Source organism: Panthera uncia, chromosome D2, assembly GCF_023721935.1.
Source record: "Panthera uncia isolate 11264 chromosome D2, Puncia_PCG_1.0, whole genome shotgun sequence".
Lineage (NCBI taxonomy): Eukaryota > Metazoa > Chordata > Mammalia > Carnivora > Felidae > Panthera > Panthera uncia.
Genome location: NC_064818.1, coordinates 75,069,469 through 75,085,234, shown reverse-complemented (window position 1 = coordinate 75,085,234; position 15,766 = coordinate 75,069,469). Strand labels below are relative to the sequence as shown.

General features: G+C 49.2%; 1 protein-coding gene across 7 annotated transcripts in view; it reads left to right on the top strand.

Annotated features, from left to right (window-relative positions):
- FGFR2 (fibroblast growth factor receptor 2) overlaps positions 1-15,766 on the top strand; it is a 108,489-nt gene that overhangs the window by 84,853 nt on the left and 7,870 nt on the right. For all 7 annotated transcript variants that reach the window (XM_049645859.1, XM_049645858.1, XM_049645857.1 and 4 more), the window contains 5 exons: positions 1,975-2,096; positions 4,652-4,762; positions 6,226-6,416; positions 13,564-13,686; positions 14,449-14,519. In XM_049645859.1, coding sequence (XP_049501816.1) covers positions 1,975-2,096; positions 4,652-4,762; positions 6,226-6,416; positions 13,564-13,686; positions 14,449-14,519 — 618 coding nt within the window. The remainder of the gene's footprint in view (positions 1-1,974; positions 2,097-4,651; positions 4,763-6,225; positions 6,417-13,563; positions 13,687-14,448; positions 14,520-15,766) is intronic.

The following is a 15,766-nucleotide window of genomic DNA, read 5'->3' as shown; positions in this document are numbered from 1 at the left end:
TCTTTCTGGTCCTGCCCAGAAGACAAAGTATGACGGTCCTTGAAGACCGTCAGCTCACTTGTTATAGTCGTTCGAATCTGAACATTGGGAATAGTAGAAGGTGGGCATCCCAGACTATACGTCTGCATTCCCTCGCCTGCCATAACCTCTTGCCTGGCTTGGATACAGCTTTCACTCCCTGTCTGTCTTGGCATTTGCAGTTATCTCCCTAAAGTTAAGTCAGAGAAGTGTTTAATTACAATCGAAGAAACTCCTACACAAACTTGGAGGTACCAAGATAAGCTTTTCTAGAGACTGGGTATGACGAGCTCTCTTTGGGAAGAGAGGTAGCTTACGTGGCACCCGTGATTTCGATTCACCCAACTCCACACCAGTTTCGTTTCCCGGCAGCCAATTTCGAGATACTAATGTGTGCCATAAGCTAGGACCAAATAATTATACAGGTGTCACTCTGTCAAGAGAGCTAATGGAGGTAATTTCCAGTGTGTTTGTGTCCTGTAGCGAAAAGACCATTCTTCATTCGGGACTTGCTTCTTGAACAATAACCGGGGAGGCATCAGAGAAAACACAAGGTGTGGTTTCCTTCCCTGGAGAAGGTGGAAAGAGAACGGGGTTGTTTCTCACCAAGCCACTTGGCTCCCTCGTTTGTACCAGTCGGAGGGTGCGCACATTCCTGCACGAATAGGACTGAACTATTCGTGGGGGGGGGGGGGGGGGGGGCTGCGATCGTATCATAAGAAATCCCAGCTCTCAGGTTCAGTGCACGGTTTTTGTCGCCTGTGACGCTGCAGCCAACAGTGGAAGTCTGTGTGTGCCTAACCGTTAGCTCCCACCTTGGGGGAGGACCCTCGGTGCGGAAAATCTGAGCGCTAGGCATTTCAAAACGGAGTTTAGCACAAACGTAGGTGGAGCAGACTTCCAGTGAATGAAGGCTATTTAGAAGCAGTTTATTAGATTGGAGGCAGAAGTTATACAAAGAAAGGATTGTTACGCTTGTCGTAGCGGGGCAATAGGACATAAATTAGCCATTTTTCCAATGCAAATGTTTATTTTCTGCCAAGATATTAAATTTAATTTTAGTTCAGGATAGAAACAGAATGACCTCAGCATAGCATACGCTGCCCTCAGTCTTTGCTTAGCTTTTGCAAACCATTGTGTGCTTATCATAAATAGTGTTTATTTACTAAGGGCAGCTTAATACTTCACTGTGTTGTGCTTAAGTGAAAAAACCACATTCATAAGTATCCCAAAGATTTCTCTGTTCTCTTGGCTTCGAGAATCCCCAGAGACAAATATATGGCTATTAGTATGGTGTGCACCGAGCTTCTGAGCTTAGAAATACAGTTCATTGTGTTCACTCTGGATTTTCTTCATTATTAATTTTGGGTAGTTAAGGATTTTCTAAACTGTGAGGTCAAAAGAGATTCCCCTCAATTTCTAGAATTTTCTTTTTCCTTTAGGGAAAAATTAGAGATTCCTTGAAATGCGTTTAAGATTCATATCATGTAACTTGGCCAGGAATGTGACCGTAAAATCCATTGGTATTTGAATAATAGTGATTTTAAAGACCTCACTTCACAGAGACAAAAAAAAAAAAAAATAAGAACAGCTTTAACATTTTTTCTTTGAGACATTCTAAATTACAAATATTCAATTGGCTCAAGATCAAAAGCTCCGCATTGTTAGCACTTAGGAAAGCTGACCACCTCACTAGCGAGGATACCTTCCACAAAGAAAATAAATCGTGAACACAAATGTGAAATTTAATAGCTGTTCCACCCGTAATTGACATTCTCTAAAACGTCACTAAGAAAATACTCAAGCGCGTGTGTACCCCAGGTCTCATTAGTTCCATATGATAAATGCTCCATGCTTTTGCAAGCCGCTGAAAGATTTTTATATTTAGTTCTGGAATTTCCCTCGCTACACCCCTTCACCAGATGCTGTGTGCTAATCCCCTATTTACACATTTAGGCTGACGCTGGGCAAACCTCTGGGGGAAGGTTGCTTTGGGCAAGTGGTCATGGCTGAAGCAGTGGGGATTGACAAAGAGAAGCCCAAGGAAGCAGTCACCGTGGCAGTGAAGATGTTGAAAGGTGAGTGGGGTGAGGGGGATGGGTGGGGGTGGGAAAGGGGTGGAAAGTCTTATCAAGAATGTTCCTTTTGTGGCATGTGAACTCTATCATGGCAGGGGTCAGAGAGCACATAGTTGACCTAGGGGTTGAGAAGTTTTCCATATAAATCAGCATCCCGGACAGACGATTTATCTTGAGCTGTGTGCACTTACAAGAAAGAAAAGCCAGTTTTGTTAGAAAGTGGTAGCCTCCCAGATTGTTCTTCGTCAGCTCCTAGGTGATGACCGTGATTTCTTATTCCCTCTATTTTTGTAGATGCTTAGAAAGTAGCAACTCACGTATGATTGATTAATTTAGAGGAGCATCGGCCTCTTGGATTTGGGTCCCAAACCTTCCCTTACAAATAAAGGAAGGTTGACCCTTTCGGAGGGAGTGAGGGGGTGCAGGGAGAGGAGGTCACACCTTCTGTTTTGTAAGAGAAACAAAACAGAATTGACACTGGTCTGGGAGAATCCCTTAGAAAGCTAAACGGACACCAGCAGGATCGGTGGCTGGGCAGAACCTTCTGGGCCATGTGAGCAGTTACCCCGGGACGTGAACGTCACATGTCGTTGTGCACTGACCTTCTAGCCCTGCTTCATGCCTATGTCCAAGGAGCTTACGGCGTTTCAAACATTAACTTCTTCCTCCACAGTATTCTTTTATGAGACGAGTTATAGGGAACGGTTACATTATAAATCCTGTCGTAGGGATCTTAGAAAGGACGGTTTTTCCCACGTGTCTGGGCAGAGACACCTGTTCTTGAATATGGGTGCCTGACCCATTTGTGGATGCTTCCTGAATTAGGCTCTTTCTTTCTTTCATGGGCTGTCGTGGGATGATCCTGTCCCTCCCTGTGTGGGGAGGTAGCAGGTGGAAGGAGTAAGAAAGATGATTTTTTTTTAAGTTGTTGATCTGCATGGCTCCCAAGAAAACTGGGGCGTTTTGAGGTCCTCACGTTGGGGTTTGATGCCTGGGAGGACTGTGCTCCCCCACCCCACGTGTCTCAGCTCCACCAAGAGAGGTGGCCCTCTGGCTTTCGTCTTGTGTGGCCGGGGCCTGCCTCGTGCGCCCTGGCCCTCTTGCGTGGCAGGTGTGGTGGGCTGCATGCCCCACAACAGCCAACCTTGGCACCCCCTGGCCACGTGCCAGGGCACGTGTGGGGAGGGCCCAGGCTTCCCGCCTCCTTTGGCAGAACTTCTGTTTGGAGTCTGGAGTTCAGAAGTGGAGGTCTGGGGGGTTTATTTCTTTGGATGTACCCAGGTTGGTCCTCCCTTTCAGGATGGAGGAAGACGTTAGCCCCAGAGCCCTGTCAGGCGTCCTTTTTTTACAGCCAGTGGGTGGCTCACAGCAACATCCCAGCCCTGTCTGTGCTCCGTGTGTCTGTCTTACCCTCCAGTCAGTTAATTGCATTGCTCCTCCTTTTGTGAAGCTGAAAAGCTTTTTGCAATGAGGCTGCTATGTATTTCCTTATCTCATTGTTTTAGTAAATGCAGATTGTTCCATATTGAATTAGCTCAGAGAGGTTCACGTGGAAGAGGCTTGCCACTTTCTAGAAGCTGTGAGCCTGTGACTGTAGGACCTAAGCCGCTTTTCTTGAAATTATAGAGAAGTTTAGAAAACTTTAATTCTTTTTTTTTTTTTAATTTTTTTTTTCAACGTTTTTTATTTATTTTTGGGACAGAGAGAGACAGAGCATGAACGGGGGAGGGGCAGAGAGAGAGGGAGACACAGAATCGGAAACAGGCTCCAGGCTCCGAGCCATCAGCCCAGAGCCTGACGCGGGGCTCGAACTCACGGACCGCGAGATCGTGACCTGGCTGAAGTCGGACGCTTAACCGACTGCGCCACCCAGGCGCCCCAAACTTTAATTCTTTTATGTTGAGAATCACAGCCCCCTTTGAGAAACCCATTATAGAAGGCATGGGCCTTTGCCCACTCAGAATGCACACGCATACACACACACACACACACACACACACACACACACACACACAGTTATGAGGTGCCCCCTGAACCTGTCTGTGAATTTTCTAAGGGCTACAAGGGCTTGGATTAGCAGCACTTGGTCTAGAGAAAGTCTGTAGTGATTTGACATACCCCATCCGGGTCCTTCTCCCCACCCCTGATGCGCTCACAGTTGTTTTCAGACATCTTGAAGTTTGATAAGGTTTTTTCTGAGGCCCCTTAGATCTGCCAGAGGATGGAATTATTTCATGATGAATTTAAACACCTCCCTTCCCCCGCCCCCGCAATTTGTGAGGTTTGCTGGAAAAGAATTGGCCTTTAGCAGAAGAAGGACTAGAGTCCTGACTTTTGACCTCATTGACCCCAAATTAGCTATTTGACACGGATCGGGGCAGTTCCCCGTCCGGGCCTTTGCCCCCTTCCCAGTAAAATGAAGGAGATGATTTGGAAAGTCTTTTCTGGTTCTAAAATTCAATTTCATGCCGTTTCAACTACGTTTTTGGCAATGACTTACAGCAGCAGCTGACGGGTTAAAAGTAACTGGTTTTTAATTTACCGAATGTTTGTAGATGATGCCACAGAGAAGGATCTTTCTGATCTTGTGTCAGAGATGGAGATGATGAAGATGATTGGAAAACACAAAAATATCATAAATCTCCTTGGAGCCTGCACTCAGGATGGTGAGTAGGAGGAAAAAATGCTTTCATCCAAATAATTTACGCTTCAGTGTTAGCATCATTTTAGAAACGGTTGGACTTTTGGATCTTGCTCCTAGGGCACCTCAAGTGCATGTTTAGAGTTCTCTTTAAAAATCCCCTTAGGAAGATGTTCCTGGCCATGAACACAAAGGGGACTTTGTGACCGTACTGGGGGACTGGGGAATGGTAGGCGTTGGGTGGCTTTGGATGGGAGGGCCTTATAGAGTCCTGCTGTTTTGAGGCCATAACCTGGAAGGTGTTCGGAAAGGACAGGCTCCTTGTGGTTTTGTCTGATGGTGCTAAGAGGGATTTCTCAAAATAAGACCCTATGTTTGGGTTGACAAATGACTTAAAATGGGGATTGAGGAAGCCATGTCTTGCTATGGGCAGCAGATGGCTGAGCTCCCAAGACTAGCTTAGAAGAGGAGAGAGTAGAAGGAAGGGACACGTTATCTGCCTCGGGGGAGACAGAGCCCTGGCTTCTCCCACTGGGGAGCTGACTAGCACTTTGGGACTCCGATTGAGGATAATTAATAGACTTGAAAATCCTATCTTTGCCTCAGCAGCTTCTCTTTTAGGTCGATACCAGGAGTCGGGAGACTTTCCGTGGAGGGTGATGGTAGATATCTTTGGTTTGGTGGCCTTTAGCGCGGGTCTCGGTGGCCACGACTCGTGTTTGCCCGGTAGCGAGAAAGCAGCCACAGATGATGCAGATGTGAATGGGCCTGGCTGCGTGCCAATACGATTTAATTGCAAAAACAGGCAGTGGGCAGGATTTGGCCTGCGGGCTGTCATTTGCCAACCTCCGATCTGTGCCTCGGAGAAAGGATCGCACGTGTGTGTAAGGAGGCGTACCCAGAAGCGTTTGTTTATTACCAACCTGGAAGCAACGTAAATGCCCATAAGTATAGAGAAATAAATAAAGTGTGGCCTATTTATATGGTAGAATGTATATATAGCTGTTGAAAGGAATGATCTAGATTTTTTTTTTTTATCAGCCCGACTGGGTTCCTTCCTCAAGGATAATACGTAGGGGGAAAATGTTGCAAAGCCGAATCTTCACGACGCGTTTATGTGCTGGAAACCAGTGCATTGCTTATCGATACATATATGTGGGTAAAATGATTTAAAATGAACGGGCAGAGAGAGATCTCTGATAGCCACTGCTCTCCAGGAGGGCACTGGAGCACCAGGAGGGGGGCACTCGCCGTACCTCTGTTTATTTCTGGAAGACTTTGGGGGCTCTCTTGACCAAGTGTCGATTGGCATTTTGGGGAAGAGGAGAGGTGCCGCTGTCCTGTTTTTGTGTGTGCTTTTCCATATGTTCAAATTCAACAAAAAAAGCGCCGGCTTGTGAGAGCTCACACTGTGCTGAGGTTCCCGGGGGGGGCAGATCTGGGAAGGGTAGTCGCCTTCCTGAGCTGCTTTCTCTACTCCGTCCGCAGGGCCCCTCTATGTCATAGTTGAGTACGCCTCGAAGGGCAACCTCCGGGAATACCTCCGAGCCCGCAGGCCCCCCGGGATGGAGTACTCCTATGACATTAACCGCGTCCCCGAGGAGCAGATGACCTTCAAGGACTTGGTGTCCTGCACCTACCAGCTGGCGAGAGGCATGGAATACCTGGCTTCCCAGAAAGTGAGTCCTTCATATTCTCCTCAGTTGGGTAGATTCCAGTTTAAAAAAAAAAAAAAAAAGAAAGAAAGAAAGAAGAAGCCTGTGAAGAAAACAGGCTCTTTGGACGTGCTCGTTTGCTGAGTCAGGCCCTTGCATGTCTCGTACAACCTGGAAAATACTTACTGCATTATTCACACAGGGGCTTAGTGAACTCTTTTCAAAGCCAGAGCAGCCTCAGAAACGTCAAGGGACTGCATAGATGAGCAGAAAAGGTGTCTCCTCTCCTGAGATTCAGCTCTCGGTAGAGAGCCGCGGGCGTTGAGGGCGTTGCGGGGGCGTGGGTGATTGTTATTCGTTCTGTGCCGAGTTGGTGGACGTAGACTTTGGGTGTTGGGTTAATGGTTTTAAGTTTGAAAGGGTGTTAAATATTCTAAGAACAGAGATCAGGCGAAGGGATATTTTAGTAACATTGAGTCCTGGATGTCATCTGGGTTTATTTTGTCTCCTCTCGCGGGGTGACCCTCTGGTTAGAAGTTGGCCAGGTCCCCTGAGGTGAACCGTCTGCATTCCAAGCATGCCCCTGGCAGTGGAACTTTAAACATCTGAGTTATTCTGAAAGCAGTTAGACAGGTGCCCTGATGTCCTCTGGGGCATTTTGGATAACCCAAGACACCCTTCCTTAGCTCACGCTTTGCAGGGAGGGTTGTAGGACTTTGTCCTTGGGCAGAGGTGGGGTCACTGCCTACCTGTGCTGGAGCTTGAAGCCCATCTTCGGGTCCCCAAAGAAGCGAGGTTCTCTCGAGGGCGTGGGCCCACTGTCACCGTGGGGACCTGGGCTGGGTCACGGCCGTGCCAAGTCCTGTGAGTGAGCGAGGCAGCCCGCGCCTGACCCCATGGCGTTAGGGATCTGGGGGAGGGGTGGCCACATCTCCGCCCCTGCTCCTGTGGCCACATCGGAACCCGGCCAGACCTACCACGTGTTCTGTTGTTGTTGCAAGAGAGTCCAGACTTGAAGACTTTTTCAGATCTTTTTCTTCCCCCCTAAAAAAGCGCTCACTGTGTAGGTTTTAGGAGACAGTTTGGTGCCTGCCTCTGTGTGCATATGCACGAACCCAGGGGAGTCTGTCACCTGAAAAGCCTTTGACGTGAGGAAACGGTCAGATCCGGAATGTGGGACATTTCACAAGACATCGCTTCACAATGTCAGCATCACGAAAGACAAAAAGTACTGGGGAGATGGTTCCAGATTAAAGGCAACTTAAGAGACAGGACAGCTCCATGTACTCGGGTGACCCTGGACTGGGTCTTGTTCAGGATGGGAGGGGGGAGGGGCAGCTTTTATCAAGAACATTTATGAACTGAAATTTGAATGTGGACCGTATTCGGTAGTACGACCAGATGGATCCGTGTTAAATCTGGAGGTGGCGATAGTGGCCTCGAGTTAAAGGTAGATCTTTGCTCAGGTATTAAGGTGTGAAGTATCAGTGGGGTCTGTAACTCACTTTTCATTTCTTGTTTTCTAATGTTTGTTTATTTTTGAGAGAGAGATGGCGCAAGCAGGGGAGGGGCAGAGAGAGAGGGAGACCCAGAATCCGAAGCAGGCTCCAGGCTCCAGGCTCCGAGCTGCCGGCCCAGAGCCTGACACGGGGCTCGAGCCCACAAACCGCGAGATCGTGACCTGAGCCAAAGTCAGCCACTTAACCAACTGAGCCACCCAGGTGCCCCTGCAACTCACTTTTGAATGGTTCAGGCATAAATAGTGTGTTCGCGCAGGGGGGATTGCGCGTGGAGAGGAAGACCAGCGCGACAGGTGAACCTGGCAAACGTCGGTATCCGTTGTTCTAGTTCACCTTTGCTGTAGCTTCCAGATAGTCCTAACTAAAACCCTGGGGAGTATGACCTGCCCGCAGGCTGCCAGTTGTGACCCGCAGGTCTTGGTCACTCTGGACCCTCCCTGTGTGGGAGAGGGGGAAGCATTCCCATAGAGGGTGGTGGAGTGGATCCAGTCCTGGACCTCTTGGAGCAGGAACCTCGGGCGGCAGCAGGAGAGATTAACAAGAAATGTGGGACTAAAAGTAAGTATGTAAAAGGCTGAGAATCGTGCTGTGCAGGAAACAGGCAGTGTGAGGTCAGTGGGGGGCCCGGGGCCGGGTGTGGGCGCAGGTGGCCGGTGGGCGCTCACGCGGAGGGAGAGCTGTGCGGCTTCTGGGGAGGGACGTCGAGAGCAGGGTGTGAGATGCGGCTGGAGACGGGCGGGCCCTGCTGATTCAGGGCCTCCCAGACCCGGGCCGGGCGCTCCCGGCACATGGCGAGCCACGGAGGGGCCTGACGGGGTCGGGTTTGTGCTGCGAAGTTCGCTCCTTCTCGCGCTGCTCGTGACCGCTGGGTTAGAAGCTCGGGGTCCTGCGGAAGGGTGATGGTGGTTTGTGTTAGGGTTTCTTGGCTCCCAGAGGCACTGGAGGAGACCACTGATGTGGGATCTGTTTTGCTGTCGGGGTACTGAGTAGATTTCCGTTCGGAGAGACTGGATGGCGGTGCCGCTGATCGGGACGAGGAGGTCTAGGGAGTGGGAGTAGATTCTGGTGGGCCATCCAGGATGCACCTTGAACATGCGCGGGCGCCCTTCAAGGGCCGCTGTCGAGCAGGAAGCTGCAGGCCAGAGCTTAGCTCCGAGGGCTGGGCTGGGACCTCGGCAGCCAGCAAAGGAAGTGTAGTTTCAAGGCACGGGGGGGGGGGGCATCTAGGCGGGGAGAGGCGGAGCAGAGGGGCAGTAGAAAAAAACTCTCAAATCTGGAGCTTGGCTCAAAGTACCCGATGGCAGTAGAGGCTGAGGGGACTCAGAGGTCAGGAGGAAAGGCAGGGTGTGGTGTACAGAGGTCACAGGAGGGGTTTCAGAAAGGTGGGGTGTTCTGCTCGGAACAGGAGAGGAGAATGCGCCTTGAGCCAGGCTCATGGAGCCCGTGGGGATCCGCCCCTGCTCCCAGCTGAGAACTCGGACATCCTTCCTCCTCTGTTCAGTGTACTAGAGAAGGAACCAAGGGTCAGGTGAACTTTGTGAAAGGGGGCAAGCGAACACATTTTAGGATGAAGACCGAAAATGCCCTTGTCAATGGGGTTGTGATAATAGCGATTCTCGCCGTGATTAATTACTACCTATTTTTGAGAACTTAACATCTGCCAGGCACAGGACAAGCCTTTTACATACAGTATCATCCATAACCTCAGAACAGCTCTGAGATAGGTGTGATTTTAGGATAAGGGAGGACTGTTAGGAGGTACCAGGAAACCTTTGGGCAGGTAGGTATGTCTAAGTCATTGTCTGTATTTCCAACATGGGGACGCCTAGGTCCACAGAGAAAAGTGGCTGGTCCCAGACCTGGCCCTGTGGTTCGTTCCTCACCCACCCCGCTCCCCAGACTCCCCTGCTCTCTCAGGGAATCCCTGCTTCACTCTGGATGGAGGGGAGGACCACTCACACAGGGTGGGATAGAAGGGACAGAGCTGTGTTCTGATAGGGCCTTGCGGGGTTCCCTTAGCTGAGGATCCTCTGCAGTTAAAGCCCTAGAACCGATATGAAACTGGTGGTTGATGAAGATCTTAAGAATGGTCCCCTTGAGGGGCGCCTGGGTGGCTCAGTTGGTTAAGCGTCTGACTTCGGCTCAGGTCACGATCTCGCGGTCCGTGAGTTCAAGCCCCATGTCGGGCTCTGTGCTGACCACTCAGAGCCTGGAGCCTGTTTCAGATTCTGTGTCTCCCTCTCTCTCTGACCCTCCCCTGTTCATGCTCTGTCTCTCTCTGTCTCAAAAATAAATAAACGTTAAAAAAAAATTAAAAAAAAAAAAAAAAAAAAAGAATGGTCCCCTTGAGCAGAGCCTGCTTCCAGAAATGGAGGGCTTTTTCCTGACAGTGGAGGGGAAGAAGCAGGGAAAGGGCCAGATCCTGGCCTGCCCATACGCATGCCTCATGGCCGCTAGCAATGAGCTTACTGGAGGCCAGCTTAAGGAACTGTTGAGTGAGCTCTCTGGCTCATTACTGATGGAATGCAATTATGAATTCGCCTCAGTAAACATTTACTGGGTCAGGCCCTGTGCTCAGTGCTGGGGATATAGAGATGAACTTGTAGGGCCTGTCCTTGAGCGGCTTTCCGATGTAAGTGTGTGTGTGTGTGTGTGTGTGTGTGTGTGTGTGTGTGTTGGTGGGGAACTAGGCAGTGGGCAGGTAAAGAAGCACCGTGATGTACACGGAATACAACTAGGTAATATGGGGCATTTGAGCCTTGTACAAATTATGAAAGTTGTGCTGTTTCTAGTTCAGAGGCCACTAACTTTTCTTCTTACCAAATCCCCAAACCAGTTAAACTTACTCCCAGGTGTTAAGTCTGAGTGGGTGTTTGTTTGGTTTTGGTTTTTTAATTAAAAAAAATTTTTTTTTTTTAACATTTATTTATTTTTGAGAGACAGAGAGAGACAGAGCATGAGCAGGGGAGGGGCAGAGAGAGGGGGAGACACAGAATCCGGAGCAGACTTCAGGCTCTGAGCTGTCAGCACAGAGCCCGATGTGGGACTCGAACCCACAAACCACAAGATCGTGACGTGAGCCAAAGTCAGACGCTGAACCAACTGAGCCACCCAGACGCCCCGGTTTTGTTTTTTTTAAAGCAAGCACCAGCTTTCCCATCTGTAAAATGGGTGTAATCACACCCATCTCCTAGGTTGCCATGGGCATTTAATTAGGTCAGCCATGCAGAGGCACCCATTACACAGTCTGGGTCATAAGGATGTTAGTCTTTCTTCCCTTAGTGACCCGTTGATCTCTGCTTACTTAAGAAATGGAATACCAAATGGTCTGAGGGCCCTAGTTATGTAAATGATCAGCGCTGCACTGGAAAACAACTCCTGATTTCTGCAGATGATGGGAATTTGGCTTGATGTTAATTATTTTCTTTTCCTGGCATGTTGGTTCCAAGTCTCTTACTGTTCAGCCCAGAGGGTGGGCGTTACAGCCCAGAGGGTGGCCGGGAGTGTTTGATAGCATCGTGGGATGTGGGAGATAGGTGCTAGATTCTGGCTCTCGCCCAGATGATGATGGAGGCCACTGTCGTGGCGTCTCTGAGTTGAGCCCTAATGTGTGGTGGGAGCCCAGCGTGTGGGAATCCAGATTCTTCTGGCCGCACGGCTTGCCAAAATGCACAGAGCTCGCGTCGGCGGGGAGCACACCGCAGGGAGAGTTTGGCCAAGGGCTTGGAAGTTCAATCTGAAGAGGCCTCCAAACTAGGAACATGGCTCCCACCCCGGCCTGGTCCCCAGACGGCTTCTGCGAGCTCTCACGTTTCCTGCTTCCATTCTGGCCAGGCACAGGCATACTAACTTGTGGGGCTTTCCTGCTTTCCCTTTTCTGGCGTTTGCGCATCTAGGGGGGCCACAGAAGCATCTAAAAACCAGGAATTGTTGGGCGGTGGGCAGGGAAAGAGAATTCCCGATTTATTCTTCAGAGAGAGCTTGGCTGGCTTCTCTATACTGGCCGTTTCGCAGAGCGCCTGTCTGCAAAGAGCCCCGTTTCGCCTTTGTCAAGTGGCCTGATAGGACTCTCCTTCTTCTGGTCATTAACTTTGCCAGGAGCCCGTGTAAAAGCGTTTGAAAGGGATATTTGTTCACCTCTTTATACCTTGCCTTTTCCAAAAAATAGGGGGTGATGATTTGGGATTCTAATTACCATGTATCATGATGAAATCTTACTATGCTGAAATGTAACTGAAACGTTTAGAACAACTTGCAAAAGTATATCATTTGTAGAAAGGAAAAATGGGAATTAATTATCTCTAGACCCAAGACCGAAGAGTGAGTTTGTTTCAGAACTAGAAATTAGCCGCCCTGTATAGCGAGCATTTCAACATTCCGCCCTGCTGCCAGGCAGGTGACAGGCATAGGTTGGACCCTTTGTGTGGGCTGGTGCCTTCTGGGACATGGACAGACAGGCGTTAGTCATGATCTACGCCGGGAAAGGACGTGGTTAGTACTTTGAGAAACGCAACTTGTGGGAAGCCTAGCAGGTGTGTAAGGCTGAGTTTGGAAGCTTGGAGACCCGTTAGGGGCAGTGTGGCATCTACGGGGACGGAGTGGGCAGTGGTGACGTCCTGGGCTAAGTGGTTAGTAGTGGGGATAGAGCAGGATGGACAAAGGACAGAGGCATTTGGGGGTCGATGTCAATAGAACTTGGGAGGAGGGTGCAAAGAATTCTGGGGTGTATCTCTGAGAGAGAGCCGAGACCTTGATTTGGAGGTACCAGAGAGATGTTAGTGCGGAAATGTTGCATAGCCTGTGGAAGATAACAAGGAGAGTCCCGGGAGAGAGAGGTCAGGAAAGAGGTAGGAATTGGCAAATCTTTTGTATGTATCTAACAATAGAAGCCCTGGGGTATGTGGAAATACACAAAATTGATGGGACATTTCCCCAGTTTTCAGGGACCTGGGGAAGAGAGGAAGCTAGGGGTCGCACTCAAGGGGGGTGGGGGTGCGTTTCTGAAAGGAGCATGAAATCAACAGTGTCCAGAGCTGCAGAGGGAAGAATTGAGGCGTTAGAAGAACTCACTTTGGTCTGACAAAAGGTTCCTCCATCGACTTTCAGAGGCGTGGGGATGGAAACTATGTTTGCGGACTGACCAGGAGGTAAAGATGATGTGGTTTTGGAGGTTAACTAGCTCTTCTGAGTTTGTCTGTAAAGGGAGGGAGAGCAAGTGTTGAGATAAAAGATTTTAGAATAATCTAGTTACAGATCTCGTATGAAGGACACCAATGTTGGTCCTTGGTGTATCTTTACTCTTCAAAATGACTGGGGCCTTAGTTTTTTAGTTTTGTTTTTAATTTTTTTTTAATGTTTGTTTATTTTTGAGAGATAGAGCTCGAGCAGGGGAGAGACAGGGAGACACAGAATCTGAAACAGGCTGTCCGCACAGAGCCTGACGCAGGGCTCGAACCCACGAACCACGAGATCGTGACCTGAGCCCAAGTCAGATGCTTAACCGACTGAGCCACCCAGGTGCCCCTAGTTATTTTAATTAGAAAAGAAATAACCAATTTTTGATTTATGTTGTATTTCCTCTCTGCATCCTAAGAAGTATGTTTTCTCTTTATTCTTGAAACATTTTGAAATCAGTTCTTTCTTGGTTTCAGTGCATTCATCGAGATTTAGCCGCCAGAAATGTTTTGGTAACAGAAAACAATGTGATGAAAATAGCAGACTTTGGACTGGCCAGAGATATCAACAATATAGACTATTACAAAAAGACCACAAACGTAAGTCAGTGGCAATGATGTGGTGGAAGGAAGGGGGGCGTGGGGGTGGCACGGAATGTTCTAGATGAAAAGATGATAGATGCTCATTCCTCTGCCCTTTATCCCTGTTCTTTTGCTTTACTCTTTTTTTTTTTTAATGTTTATTTATTTTTGAGAGAGAGAGAGCGAGCAAGCGAGCAAGCAGGGGTATGGCAGAGAGAGAGAGAGGGAGACACGGATTCTGAAGCAGTCTCCAGACTCCGAGCTGTCAGCCCAGAGCCCAATGTGGGGCTCGAACTCACGGACCTCAGGATCATGACCTGAGCTGAACTCAGACACTTAACCGACCGAGCCACTCAGGCACCCCATGTTTTGCTTTACTCTTGACCAATTTCTCAAGAAGTAAATTTAAGCTATATTTAAGATACCTTTAGTAAAGGTGAATAACCAGCAGCCTCTTGGGTCAAGAACTTCCCTAGCAAAGACTAGAGCTTGGGAGTTTCTAGGTTAATTTTTGCCTAGAAGGTGGTCAGGATGTGTCTGTGTGCTAGGGAGAGAGATGGTCGTGAGAATCCAGAGAAATGGCATTTTATTCATGCGCCCAAATCTGCACCTTGCACGTTCTATCCAGGCCCTGCTAGAGCTGATTCCTTCTGCTCTCCTGACTGACCAGTGAAAATCATTAGCATCCGCTCTTCAGTGAGGCACAGCCTGCTGAGCTTGCTAAAGTAAATTGGGTTTAAGAGAGTGGCTGTTACATTTTTTTTTTTCCCACACTTGCAGGGGCGACTTCCAGTCAAGTGGATGGCTCCAGAAGCCCTTTTCGATCGGGTGTATACCCACCAGAGTGATGTGTAAGTAGCTCCTTTTCTCTGGCTTCTCGCCATCGGGTTGCGTTGCAAAAAACACCGTGTTCACCGCTCTTGAGTCTTCGGTGCCTGCCGTATCTCACACGTTTCTGGAAGGTGCAGGAGCCGGCCTTAGAAAGGACGGATTTTATGGTAGGCTGGTGACCAATGCCGTGTTACTAATCTGCCCAGCTTCAAAGCGCACGCGGGAGGCGCACTGCAAAGCCACCTCTGGCCAGAGCGGAAGTGCCCCCCACCCCCCAACTTATTCACGGATGTGCGGCCTCAAAGCCGCTATCGAATTTGCCAAACTGGTGGCATGTTCTTTGCTCCCTGAAAGAAGGAATTTTGAAACTTCTCCTACTCGATGGTCATCTACCATACTTCCCCCCCCATCCTAGCTTTGCCCTGACAGAGGAACGCTGAGTGGGGCACGGTCTGCTCTGGTGATTTCCACGGGGCCTGATGGCTCTGTGTACCCTTTGAAAAAAATATCAGACCTTGTCTTGGCACCCTTGAGAACGTTAGAGAAACAGAGTGAACATTCTATACTATGTCCGTGATGGTAACACCTAAAAGTATTGTCAGGGTCAGGCTCCCAACTGATGTTGTCGACTTTTAGGTTTGGAAATGAGGTCGAACGATGTTCCCGTGGTGGGACGCTGGGTGGAAGGTTACAGAGCATCTCTCGGTACTGTTTCCCCCAAGGTCCCGTGAGTCTAGAATTCGTCCAAAATAAAAAGCTGAAATCAGTGGAGTTGTTTTTATTCGTGGGAGCAGGAGGACCCCCGGGGTGGGTGTTGATTCCCTGCCAGCACGGTCCCAGAAAGAAGGTGCCGGGGGCCCGTGTTTGCAGGGAGCCAGCTGCCTGCGTGGGGGTGCCACTCTTGCTCTGCACAGAACCGGGGAGAGTTTTCGTTTCTCACCCCAAACCTGAAACTCCTCTGGATAGAGTCAGTAGGGGTGTGTTTCCAGAGCCACAGTGACATAGGTAAATGCAGGAATCTCAGCTCGATTATGCCAGGAATTGTCAACATCCTGAAGGGGGCCCAGAAAGTCCAGCCGTGGGTCTCCGCAAGGTCAGGTGCACATGGTACCTTGTGAGTTGTTTTCAGATTCTTTTGTGGGAAACTCATCTCGGGCCTAGGATTCCTCCAACCTTTTTTTTTTTTTTTCACGTTTTTTTTTTAATGTTTCTTTAGTTTTGAGAGCAAGCGAGAGAGAGAGAGAGAGAGAGAGAGAGAGAGAGAGAG